At 36.5% G+C, this 12,914-nt stretch overlaps 1 protein-coding gene across 4 annotated transcripts in view; it reads right to left on the bottom strand.

Annotated features, from left to right (window-relative positions):
• NEK11 (NIMA related kinase 11) overlaps positions 1 to 12,914 on the bottom strand; it is an 83,494-nt gene that overhangs the window by 38,934 nt on the left and 31,646 nt on the right. For all 4 annotated transcript variants that reach the window (XM_066571738.1, XM_066571753.1, XM_066571746.1 and 1 more), the window contains 6 exons: positions 10,360 to 10,509; positions 10,200 to 10,278; positions 9,559 to 9,644; positions 5,655 to 5,774; positions 3,400 to 3,493; positions 2,387 to 2,522 (listed from right to left, as the gene is read on the bottom strand). In XM_066571738.1, the coding sequence (XP_066427835.1) occupies positions 2,387 to 2,522; positions 3,400 to 3,493; positions 5,655 to 5,774; positions 9,559 to 9,644; positions 10,200 to 10,278; positions 10,360 to 10,509 (665 nt within the window). The remainder of the gene's footprint in view (positions 1 to 2,386; positions 2,523 to 3,399; positions 3,494 to 5,654; positions 5,775 to 9,558; positions 9,645 to 10,199; positions 10,279 to 10,359; positions 10,510 to 12,914) is intronic.

Below are 12,914 nucleotides of genomic sequence, written 5' to 3'. Positions count from 1 at the left end.
GATTTCAAAGAACTCTTTCAAATATGTCTCAAGTGCACAAGGCTAAGAGTTAGAATAAAAAATGTTCAGAATATCATTGCTGATTACATAAAACAAACATGGAGAGAAGCCTAAACTTCCCAGGGAAGTCTATAGCAGCTGAATGCTTTGGCCATTACTGAATTTTGTCCACTGTGAAGTCCAAAACCCCAAACTGCCATAGTGGGTTTTGTTTATCTAACTACACTGCCTTGTTTTTCCTGACTTTCAGTTAAGTGTAACTACCACTACTAAATCTGACTCAAGATGCCACAGTATTCAAAACTACTCACTAAAGCTAAACCTTAAGCTTTGTATTTGACATCTTCCACAATGACATACAGCTGTGATTCATAATGGTTTAGATAATTTTCACTGAAAGATGAGTGCAAGATGTTTTATTCTCTATTTCTTTCCTTAATCCTTTAATAGCTTGATCTTTCAATACTCCAAATCCTGCTCTTCTCTTTAGCTCATGTTGCAAATTTTAGAAGGACTGCAGGCTAAGAGCCACAGATAATTTGAACTTTCCTCCGCACCTGCTGGGTCTGGGCCACTATCCCTAGCTATTCCTCATCAGCTTTTCTTGAGATGATTTTTTTTAGGTCTGGCCTGGTAATTTAAAAGTTGCTCCTGCCTTTTCTCTCCTTTCCAAATATTCTGAGTGATTAGTTGTAACTAGGGAGCTTGTTAGTCTGGTTTTCACAGGCAAACTTCTTCTGCTAACATAATAAGGGTCAGCAAGATTAATTAACACGTAAGACAACTTGCTAAAACCATTTTATAGCCTTCCTATAAGTTTTTTTTCCTTTTATTCTTGTATAGCCATTGATCAAGAACTAAAGTCTGTTGGAAAATCAATAGCTGGAACAGTTTCTACATTTTCAAATGCAAAGGTGCAATTAATAACTTAATAATTAGACATGTAGGATATGCATGGTTGCACTGAAATGCTTAAAGAAAAGAAGAGCATGAATACTGAATAGAATAAGAACAAGTTTTGACATCAGCTTCAGGAATAACAAGGTATTCAGAAAGCAAAGAAAAGAAACCATGTAATTTCTCTTGCTCATCCATAACTCTTTTTGTCATGAACCCACCACTCCTCCATCAGAGACTCTGGCACAAGCAATTAAACATGCATTCAGTTTTGTACAATGGGCTGACCCAGCTTTTGCATCACAGATACAAATGCATCTCATTCCTGTCATTACAGTTTAAAAGCTTAATGACCTCGAAAGGCAGAAAAATCAGTCTCTTTCCTTCCAAGCATGTTGTTCTGTTTCTATTTAGGAGTCTTTGTGTGATCCTCCCAGCCCAGCTCTCACCCACGTTTACTGCTTTCTCTCAGTCCTCCCTTTGCACGTTTCCCCACCCTCCCCCCAGGATGTATTTCTAGAAGCTGGGTTCTCTCCTACACAGGTCATCTCTCCTCCTGCTGTGAAACAGTAAGCCAACCACACAGACACAAATGAGGGTACATTGAAAGAAAAAATAGCCATTTGCTATTAAAAAGTACCAAAACACCTCCACCACAAGTGAACTGATTCTGATGCCATTAATTTAATGACCTATACTTTCACAGATGCACATAAACCAACACTAAAAGGCAGTGCTATTAGAGAAAAGTAGTCTTCCTACTTTAAAGTATATTGATGCGTATTTGCAAGATTTTAATCTGATTAAAAATCTTTCACCATAATAGTGCTCACACAATAATTTTTAAACATTTTAGACAAAACCATATAAATGTCATCCTAAAAATATTCTCCTCATTGACCACAAGATTTCCACAATCTGACACTTTTCAAAAAGCTTGACTATTTTTTGTCTATAACAGAAAAACATGTTATATAGTACTTCATATTCTTTAGACAATAGCTAAGTGTTTGTGGACAATATAGACAAGCAGAGTTTAAAGAGTTTCCATCTGCTTTTCTCATTGTTAAAGATAAAGAAAAGGACATCAAAGTGTACCAAAGGTGCAAACACTTTGAATTCTTGTACTCCTTTTTTCACGAGAAAGATGAGTTAGGAAATGGTTTTCTAATGCCAATCATTTCATATGTGGAAGGTTTAAGCTACTTCCTTCTAACACAGCATCTCCTTTGGAGGAAGTACACTCACCCCTATTTCTGCTCACAGGTCACTCAAACTTCAGGAGAACAGACTTCCTGCCATGTAACCTTTCTATACATCTGCTGTACATACATTCACCCAGATTAATTTCCTTCTCTCTGCCATTTTTTGACAACTTTACAAATCTGACCACTTTTTAAGCTGCAGTTTCCCCACTGCATATGAACTACAAGGGAAAAATCTTTCTTGACAGGAATTTTCATTTTAACATTAGATTTTGAATTCTTACCGTGGTCTGTAAGTTCAGACACGCCGAGTTCACTTGTCCCATTCCCTCTTGGTTCATCCTGTCCTGTGGACACATAGTTGCCCATAGTGGCTGGTTGGGAATGAATGAGGTGTTTTGAAGTCTGCTCAGCAGATTCCTAAGTCAAATGATGAAACAGCATGGAGAAACAGGAATAGACCTTTCAGCACGATCACAACACAATGGTTGTCCTGATCTACACAGTTCCTGGGACATGTATTAGGCAAATACTAAAATAAAATCCTAACATTTTTGTAAATGATTAGTAGTGACTCAGCCATAAGAAGAACCAGGTTTAAAATATATTTTTTTCTACACACTATGGAAAACAGAAACCAGAGGATATACAAAAGAAAAGATAGATTACCAAGCACACAAAAAAATATTTTTGTGATGCATTCACCAACTATTTCCAAACTGACCCTTTCCTTTCTACAATAGGATGTGGTGCTAGAATTGAACTGGCTCATCTTCTGTTGCAGATTGTTTAAAAGCAAAGGACAACTTATTCTGGGAGTCATTCCAAGGCTTCATTCTTACTAGAAAGCCAGCTGAAGTGTTAATATGCTTAGCCAAATGAAAAGAACCCTCACAAGCCACACCCTCAAAGCCACACCAAATATAAAATGTTTAAAGGATTACAACTAAACATCTTGAAAAGAAATGTATTTTGAACTCCAATGTCATACAGTCAGTAAAACCATTTCAGAGAGCAGATTTAGACTTAAGGGCAAATTAAGAAAACGTAACTGAAAAAAATAGAACTGTGTAATGAATAGAGAGCTAGTTGAATCATATCTGAATAATTGAATGTACTTTGCCTCATCACAGATCAACTGGTTCAGCTAAGCAGTTCAGCTTTTGATGCACTTCCCAGTTATTAGTCTCAGAACAGGCCTGTGTCTCTAGTGCTAAAGAAACCACGTGGGAAGCAGAAAAGTGCTATATACTGGGTGCACAAAAATGAGACCTTCAAAACAACAGCCCATACTTACATGTAGAACATTGACATTCAGCTGCTGAAAATTACGGGACCTGAATTCTTGCATTCTTTTGATATTTTCTTGATATTTTTCTTCTGCCAGCTGCCTGTAAATGCAGAACTCTTGTATTAAGAATGTGATATCAGGGCATGCACAAAGGGATCTTCTAGAAGCAGACATGGGAAAACAAATTCTATACTGAGATTTTCATGTTGCCAAATATTCATGGCATCTACTCAGGTTTTATAATGAACACAAAAGGCGATTTCAGACCTTATTTCCAAACTCTATTATATTTTACCTTCACAACTTGCATGACATAATTAAGAAATAGTAAATTATTCGTCATTTCTAGTTCTTCCAACGGTCTTAAATACTTTTGGCTTTATTCCACCAGGTAGTGCAGGAACCTTTCAGCTGTAGACAGGCACGCAACATTTGTGTGCTATGAACTCTTCCTCTGGGGGCCAGTTGGTAACTGTGGGTTTCTGTGTGGAGCCACTTAAGACAGGTGCTACATTAAGCAGTCTTTCCAACTTCCATTAATACATTCCCTTCCCACCCATCTCTGGATTTGCACTGCTGGGAGCAGATCTCCAGTTTGAGAAGGTATCATTTTTGCATTGCTTCCAACATTTTCAGCCAGTCAGCTGTTAATGATCTAGAGCTCAATGTTGATCCATTTTAAAGATTCATGACTGAGAACAAGGTCTGAATATTAATGTTGCCTTCATATTACAAAACAAATATATTTCATTTTGGTTTTGGGGGAAAGAAAAAATATGAAAATATCATCAGAAAACATCAAAATGTGAGAAAGCAATGAAATTGAAAACCAAACTAGAACAATCTTGCAATTAGTATTATTTTCTGATTTCCATTAATTTTTAAAAAGTGAAAGAGACAGACTTCCTATAATAAAGCCTCGATCTTGGCCTTATTATTGAGCGGTGCAAGGATGGTCCGGGAGCCCAGTCCCTCTGGGAGACAGGAGCCCGAATGCCCAGTTAGCTCGTGGTCATCGCCGCAGGCTACCCCTTAGCAAGCTGGGTGATTGTCAGCTCTTTAGTGATATCAGCTCTCTTAGGATCTCAGCTCTTTGCTTGCTTGCTAGGGTGCCCTTGGCTGAGGCTTCAGCAGACGCGAGAGAGGAGAAGGAGAGGTCCTGGCGTTCCACAGCGATGTTTATTGGGGGAGTCTGTGAAGGGTCCCAGCGACAGCTCTTCTTCTGTCGAATGGGCTAAACCAGCCCCTTTTTATAGGGTATAGGGGGATCCAAACTTGTCCAATAGTAAGGGTTAGGTATAGTGGCCTATGAGGTTACAAAGATAAGGCTAAGGGGCGGGAGGTCAGAGACAGGAACTTATTTTGCTGTCTCATCCTGACTCAGCAGTTCCTACTGCTAAGTTTCCATCCTCCATGGAGCTTTTCCAAGCTCTATGGAGTCTGCTACAACTTCCTATTTACAAATTTCATATTAGTACAAGAATTGGCTTTCCATATTACTGAAAGCACCATGCAGAAGAGGTGTTAAATTTAATACTTTTTATACAGTGGTTTCAGTTCAAGAAGAGGGTTTTTTTAAATGAGAATCAATTTTATCACTTGTGCCAGTCAGACACAAGTGCTCTTCAGACATACTTTCCAAAAGGACATGAAGGTCTTAGTTCTTTGCTTCAAATGTGTCATCAAAACAGTGTATTCTGGTTTTTGTTAAAAAACCCCAAACAAAGCCTTCCAGTTGTTTCTCATATTTCATCAGAAACTGTACCTAGTCTCTTCCCAAACATTTTATTATACCATACTTACTGAAAAAACCCATCAATCATAAACACTTTACAACATGTCCATTATCCCCATTTGATTATTTGACAAGACTATCTATCCTCTGAGCTATTAACTGCTACTGGAAAACCACTGAGGCCAAAACAATTGACAAAAGCTGGATTGCAACTAAATGTCTGACTCCTGAGACTGTGCAATTCTTAACATCAACAGTCATTTAAAAAATGCCTCCTACTGTAACGTATTTGAAAATCTTTCACATACTTATTTGACCAGAACCATGGTATTTGAAGCAACAGTTTTGGGCTAATGTTCTAAGTTTCTTCCTACATAAATAATCAGTGTGATTTTTTTAACACTCAAAATACTCATTGACTTTGAGTAGCCGAAGACCCATACTATCTTTATTTCTACCTTGACAATTCTAACTCTCCCATTAGACTGCTGGGTGGGCAAAATTGCATGGTTAGGGCACAACTTACTTCAACTTCTTTGCCTTCTCATCTGCAGCATTTAACTTCCTCAGCCGCATTCGTTCCCGCGGTGTCATTTTCTGAACTTCAGAAAGTTCCTGCAGAGTTTGCAAATGAACTTTCTTCTGCCTGAAATTGAATGCAAGCAAACCCATCTTCACATAAAAATGTAAATATTCAGTATTTTGACTGGATATTGAAACACAGTGACATTTCAAATGGAATAATTAGAAAGTCTCTGGAACTATAGCAGACTAAATAGACTTTGGTTTGGAAAGCAAATGCCTCTTTAAATTGAAATATTTAAACTTGGATTTGTGAAGAGGGTGATTCATTTCAGGTGAGGATGGAAAAAGGCAGATTCATCTCCTTAAAAGAACAGATATTGAAGCACAGTGAAATATTTACCCTCTCAAGCTTCATTATTGGGCATATTCCGAGTACAAAGGCAGTCATTAAATGAGAGCCGTAATATGGCTTGTACATTTTACATTGATTGTTACAAGCTGTCTGGAATAAATGATAATATTTATGTGTCCTTAATGACAGATATAATTATAATGTTCTCCTCTTGAATTTCTGGTCCTAATCAATAATAAGAGTTCACAGGTAAAATGGTCTCCATAGACCATCTCTGAAAGCTGAGCATGAATTATTGACTTATGTATTTCAGCTGTATTTATCAACCAAGGAGGGCAATACTATTCCTTTATCAGAAAAAAGATACTAATCTCAGATTTTTATCTCACATCCTACAGTAATTAAAACAAAAATTACACCCTAGTTTGAAATGCCTTGGCAGTCTCCTTTCACTTACACAATATATATTACACCACATATTTATAATGCCAAGTATTCACTTCAAATTACTGTTTATGCTCTTATGAGATAAATTCACTTCTGATAATCTAAGAGGCCAGGTTTGTAACCATACAAATTGTAACACTCCTTCTGGACTATCATTTTGAAATCAGGATTTTAATAAATGAGCAGAGAAGATTCATTATGTTTTTCAAATAGTGCAAAGATATGAATATTAGTGTGAAATATGAAAGATTAAGGACAAAGACAAGAAGACTTCAATTATTCATAAGAATGGAACTAACTCTTCAAGTATGAATAATGTAGATGCATTTCTTGTCTCCTGTAAAAAAACCTAATTTAAATTAAAATAATCTCATGGGGAAAAAAGCAATTTTTCATTCAAGTTGAAACTGAACTTGTACAGCCTTATACTCACTTAAATATTTAAAATTTATTACTTGAATGAGAATAGATTAAAATAAGCCATGAGAGGCCTTTACTAGAAGAAACTTGACTCAACCTTTTTGCTTTGCATGGCAAAAAGCATTCCTGGTGAGAAAAAAGTAAACATAAAGTGGTAATGGTTGAGGAGAACACCACAGCAAGCAAATGTTTGTACACTCACTGGGACTAGAGTATTGCTGCAAGACAGCTGATGTGGGGAACTGACTATGTTTAATTTTTTTCTCCTCCCCTTTTCTGCTCTCTGTCATTTTTCATGTATTTTTAGTTCATTTGGCTTACCTGTTTAGATCTGGGATTGCAGGGATTAGTTGGCATTTTACTTACCAATGACAATACTGGCAGCTGATGCTCTCATAAGTACAATGAGAGTCATTATAAGATTATGAGTTCTTGCATATTCCAAACACTTGGGCAAAAATAATCACACTGTAGTACAAGTGAGGATAAGTTACAGTAAAGCTTCTCCTAGGATTTTTTCTCTAATTGATGCCCTGAATTTTAAAACCTCAAGATAAATTGACATTCATTGCTTCACGATTTATAGGAACTCCAAACCTCTGCACAGAAACAGATTTTCTCTTTCCTTCTAACAGTAGCATAAGAGCATGATGTTTGTAGTTAGAACTACTTGCTCTTCCTCTTAGAGACTACAAATTTGATTTTGAAAAAGTATACTTACAGATTCTGGGATTTATATAAATGTCCTTCCCACATGCTAGCTCTGTCAGAAAATGGTGTCCATTTGAAAGGTGATGAGACTCAATACATTCAAGCTAATGACAATGGTCATGTATAGAATGCAGTACATATTTTACAAAAATACAAAGTGGTTTTATCAGTCTCCTCTAGAAGAATGAGGATATTTGAAGTCTGGATATATATTCTGCAAGTAACAATACTGCTTCCCCAAAGCAGATAAAATAGTTTTGGTGCATATAGAGAATCTGAAATAGTATTCACAAGAGAAGGGAAGAATTAAAAGTTTCTTGAAGATTTTTCATAATCTATGTTTCAACAAGCATTAAATACGGACTATATATCATAATTAATATTGATATAATTATATTAATATGCATACAATATATTAATATGGATATAATTAATATATTAATGGCATAATATCTGGGAAACATTTCAGTGCCCCAAAAGTATTTACAGTATATCTCTAAGGAACATCTCTACAGTTAACTATATGTAATTTGAAAAGGAAGGAATCCTCTCGCAGTTAATTGAATTAACTTGAATATATATATTTATTATTTTATTTTACATCAAGGCTTGCAAAGTTCAATGAATTATTTATACCAAAGGTACCTATTTGTACCAAAATGGACAACTTTGGCCTCACAAAAAAACAGAGACTCATCTGTCAACAAGAGACATTAAGGATAGAAGTGACAAGTAGAAACTCAAAACACAATTTGTAGAGATGAGAGCCTACAGACACACTGACAGCAGTTAAACTGTGTGAAATGATGTATAAAAGGTTTTGCTATGCTGATTTCAACTGTCTGTATCTGCTTTCTTCCTACCACTGACAGCAAACTACACTTTGTTTGGAAAAGCTGAAGATGGTCATCTCTCCTGAAGGGAGGCTTGCAAGCTGCAGAATTGGCAGCATCTGCAAAGTGATCATAGCTGCAAAACTGTGGGTCCTGTACAAGAGCAGAGATCACAAAATAAGAGGTGAAAATCCTATTGCCTCAAAGGCACTGCCAGTTCTGGATTGTTTTAATCTTTACTAAAAGAATTCTTATTTTGCTGTTACCTAATAATTCAAAACAAATATCAGAGAGCTGTTAAAATCTTGACAATTATTTAAAGGAAACAAGGAACAGGGATGCTCATTGCTTCCTCACAGGATCACAAACTTCAGGTTTTGCTCTTGCTAGCTCCCAACAGAACAAAACCTGTACAGAAAGCTCAGGGATGGGGAGCAAAGGGGAGGGCGAGTTGCCCATGAAACTGCAGAGCTAATTTACACACGCAAAATGAAAACATCTGTGTTAGAATTTGCTTTAAACATTGCACCATTGTCATTTAATGCAATTATTTAATTCAATATATATTCAGTGCCTAAGAGAGAGATCATGTGTGAAGACAGTGCTGCTGTAAGAGCCAAGAAACATCACTACTCTTGATTTCTCACTGAAGTTACAAGACAAAAATAACTGTATCCTACAGAGGCATTAGCTTAATATTAGTTTAAGTGTGCATGCTTTCAGTCCGGTGTCATTTAGGAAACATAGCTTTCACATTCCATTTTTAGGAGGTACAGAAACAGCAGCACTGTAAATGATGATGACCTAACTAAAATGACAGCTTAAACCTCCAAAATTTCAGCACAAATGTCATTTACATACCAGTTAGTACTAAATTAACATCAACATATGCACATGCACGTGCAATTTACACAGTCACATAATAAAAATATTCCATCTGCAAATCTTGTTTTACTCCCTAAATTTTAATTATGCACCTCCTTAATGGGAGTGGTTGCTCTTGTATTTCTAGGGAATAGATTTGTCTAAACATAAAGCACTATGAGATTGACATAAGTGATAACAGACACAAGTTAATGACATTATTTGGCAACACTGTCATTTCATATACTACTGCCCATAAAGCTGTTTAAAATACTTACACAGCACCAAAAATAGGAGCAGATTCTTTCTGACAGTTAAGCGCCTTGTCTTTCACAGTCATGTTTGTGAACTTGTACTGTATTTTCTGCAGGGGAATAAAACAGAAGGGGCATCAAGACTTGATGTTAAAGTTATTCAGAATCCTCAGCTATTACCTAAGTAATACTAAGTATTACTTAGTAATAATAAGTTACTAAGTACCTCAGTATTACCTAATACCATCCTAATATAAAAACTGACCAAGCAGTTTCCTTCCCCACCTTCTCAAAAGCCAAATAATACAGGCAGTGAAGCCAGGGCAAAAAGAGCAGAAGGCATTGGTTTTCATTAAAACTATGAGTATCCAGAACAGTTCAGAGATATGTACCCAGGCCCAAGTGATCTACATTTTTTTATGCATAAATGTCTGGTTTTCTTATTGCTCATAACATTTAAGAGGGGATACTTTCAGCATATCAAGTGATGAGGGCTTCATTCCCCAGTCATATTTGTACTATAGCTCTGAAAGTCCCCTGGATTAATGCTCCCATCAAGAGCTATCAAATTCTTTTTTCTCACCATGTTTTCCCTGCCTCCATTTTGCTTTTGCAAAATACATACTCAAATGGCAAGTGTACAGCTACTGCTTTTTCTTACATACCTGTAGTTGTTCATCAATATAAGGGGATTTTAGGATCTCTGCTGCTGCTGGTCTCAATGAAGGATTCTTACTTAACATGCTGAAACATTAAAAACCAAATATAATAATTAAGCAATTGTCCAAACTACTGAAAAACCTGCTAAACAAGAAAATAACATACCTGCATAGCACAGCATTCAGTTTGCTTGGATATCTGTCAGGAAGAGAAGGTGTTTCACCTTCCACAATTTTTAACACAACAGACAAAAAATTCTGTCCAGTAAATGCATGGTTCAAACAGCACATCTCATACAAAATGCATCCCAGAGACCTTGAAGAACAAACAAGTGGGAATAGTATGTATTATTCACCAGTCCTAATGGCCACCACAAAAGGTCACCAAGCTGAACATTTTAAAATAAACATTCACATAATAATTTTATATAATGACTATTCATAACAGTTTGCACTTCAGCTGAGTTCTGTCTGATGAACATTTTTTAAAAAATAGGGGAGTTGAGTTTTGCAGGCCTTGGAGGATGCTCAGGTCTTTCTCCAGTCAGGGGTGCTGACTTGATCAATGATTGACTTGACAAACTTGATCACTTCACTGACTTGGTCTTGACTGACTTGATCAAGGTCATACAAAATTCTGGTGAGAGCCAGATACAGACCAAGGCTCCAGCCTAAATATCTTTGTATTTGATTGTGGTGTTTATAATTTAATCTGTGATTCCAGAAGAAGTAAGACAATAAAGTATGATTATAAGAAATATGTATGGGTGAATGGCTGTCAGGAAAGCAGTATAAAAATCTTTGAAAACAAATAATGAATAAAGTTTCAATTATTCATTTTGGTTAAACAAGAGGAGTTGTTTTGGTCCATCTGGCAATAAAAGAACAAAAGCAAATATTTTTAAAACTGAAACTCAGGCTCTACATCCAGTGCAAATTGAGGGGGCTCTACTCAGTGGTACTTTTCAAGCAAGTATGTGAAAACCATTAGCAGAGCATTTTTGCTAAGAACCAGCTAAAGAACAGCTATGGAGGTAAATAAATGCTTGCCTAGGTTTTTTAAAGATTTAACTGTCAAAGGCTGTCAAACAGCCTTCAAACTTACAAAATCAATAAACAGTAAGACACAGATGATAATTTGTATTTATGATGTATGTTCAGACTCTGAAACAAGATAATTACTACATGAGAAAATACTTAAAGCAAAAAGAACAACAACAAAAAAAACCCCTATGTACACAGCATCTGAAAGCATCAAATAAAAATGGAAATCAGCCAGAGAGAAGAAAAAAAGAAGGAAAATCCCAACCTGACAGACTGTACTATAACTTCTTTTTGCAGAATCAATATGTTTTGGAAGCTGCTTGATTCTGGCAGCTAGAAATTGTTTAATGAGCCATTAGGAACATAGGATTTGACACATCAGGGAAGCTGATTTATTCATCTAGCTTAGTACTCTGACTACACCTGAGGTGGAAAAAGATTAAAAGAATGCCCAGGGCATTCTGCTGCAGCCAGGGCTATGAACAGGCTATCCAGGGAAAATCCCATCTGTTCCATGAAAGAAAAAAACTGGGGAAAAAAGTAAAGAAAAATGAAGGAAAAAGAATAAAGTTTCTTTCTGCAGGACCAAAATCCTCGAAATTAAATAAATATCTCCTAAGCTGAGAAATGCTGCCCTGGGTTCCTGAACAAGGCTATTTCTTCCCAAGAGAGCTGCTGAGCTGCAAACACCCAAAGAAATAATAGGCAAGCTTTTGGCTCAAAACTGCATTTCTCAGTTGTGTTTCTACATTTCTGCTTGAAGCACCTTGTGAGGAGCAGGAGGAAATTGCTTCCCAATTCCCATAAGTAATCCATACATGATCCAAACATATAATTTAATTACTTTTATCATTTTAGCCTGCATAAGTGCCAATGTTATAAAATCCTAAAATGGTCATTAAACCAGCCAGCCAGCACATTTACTTTGACAACTCCCTATCTTCACGAATGGGTTTGACAAAGTTCCCGAAGAGCACATAATTTCAGCAAAATTGCAGCATGACAAGTTCATGTTGAAGCTACTTATGCTCAATTACATCATAAAATGGAGCATCTGGACAGGCTTCAGTGTGTTCTCCCCAGTCTCAACTGACAGACCTCTAACTCCTCCCTCTTAGGAGAAACCACCCTGAGGTTTTTTCGAGGTTTAAGTTGCTTACGTAAATATTGTCATCCTTTTAATATCTTCTGATCTTTGGTAAAACATTACAATTCTTCAAAGATTATAAGATGCAAGTTAGCTTTAAATCCAACTTTAAAAGTCAGATAATATAAATGCATATACCTCTAAGGCTTATATTTCTTTGTCTGATCATATCAGAAGGTTTTAAGAATTCGTTGGCTTCAGAGTCTGTAAGGAATATGTCTCTGAATTTAATTTCCTCAATACTCACTCATCAGCCCTTAAATGAGAACTCCCTGTGCTGTCTTCTTGAGCCCCATCCCCTCAGCCTTCATATTGCTCCATTTTTTGATTGTTAATATTAAAGAAAAAGACAACATGGGGGAATAGCACAGACAAGCAAGCACAATAAAATGAAAGCCTCAAGATCTGTGGTGTGGGCAGCCCAATTTACCCAAACACAACAGACAAATCATCTGCCAAACTCTGACAGTACTTGATAGAAGATGGAGTACAATGGATTTACATGTGACTGGAACATCTCTTTGTCTCTG

Source organism: Molothrus aeneus, chromosome 1 (genome assembly GCF_037042795.1).
Source record: "Molothrus aeneus isolate 106 chromosome 1, BPBGC_Maene_1.0, whole genome shotgun sequence".
In the NCBI taxonomy this organism is placed as follows: domain Eukaryota; kingdom Metazoa; phylum Chordata; class Aves; order Passeriformes; family Icteridae; genus Molothrus; species Molothrus aeneus.
Note: the sequence above shows the minus strand (reverse complement) of the source record. Positions and strands in the feature narration are given on the sequence as shown.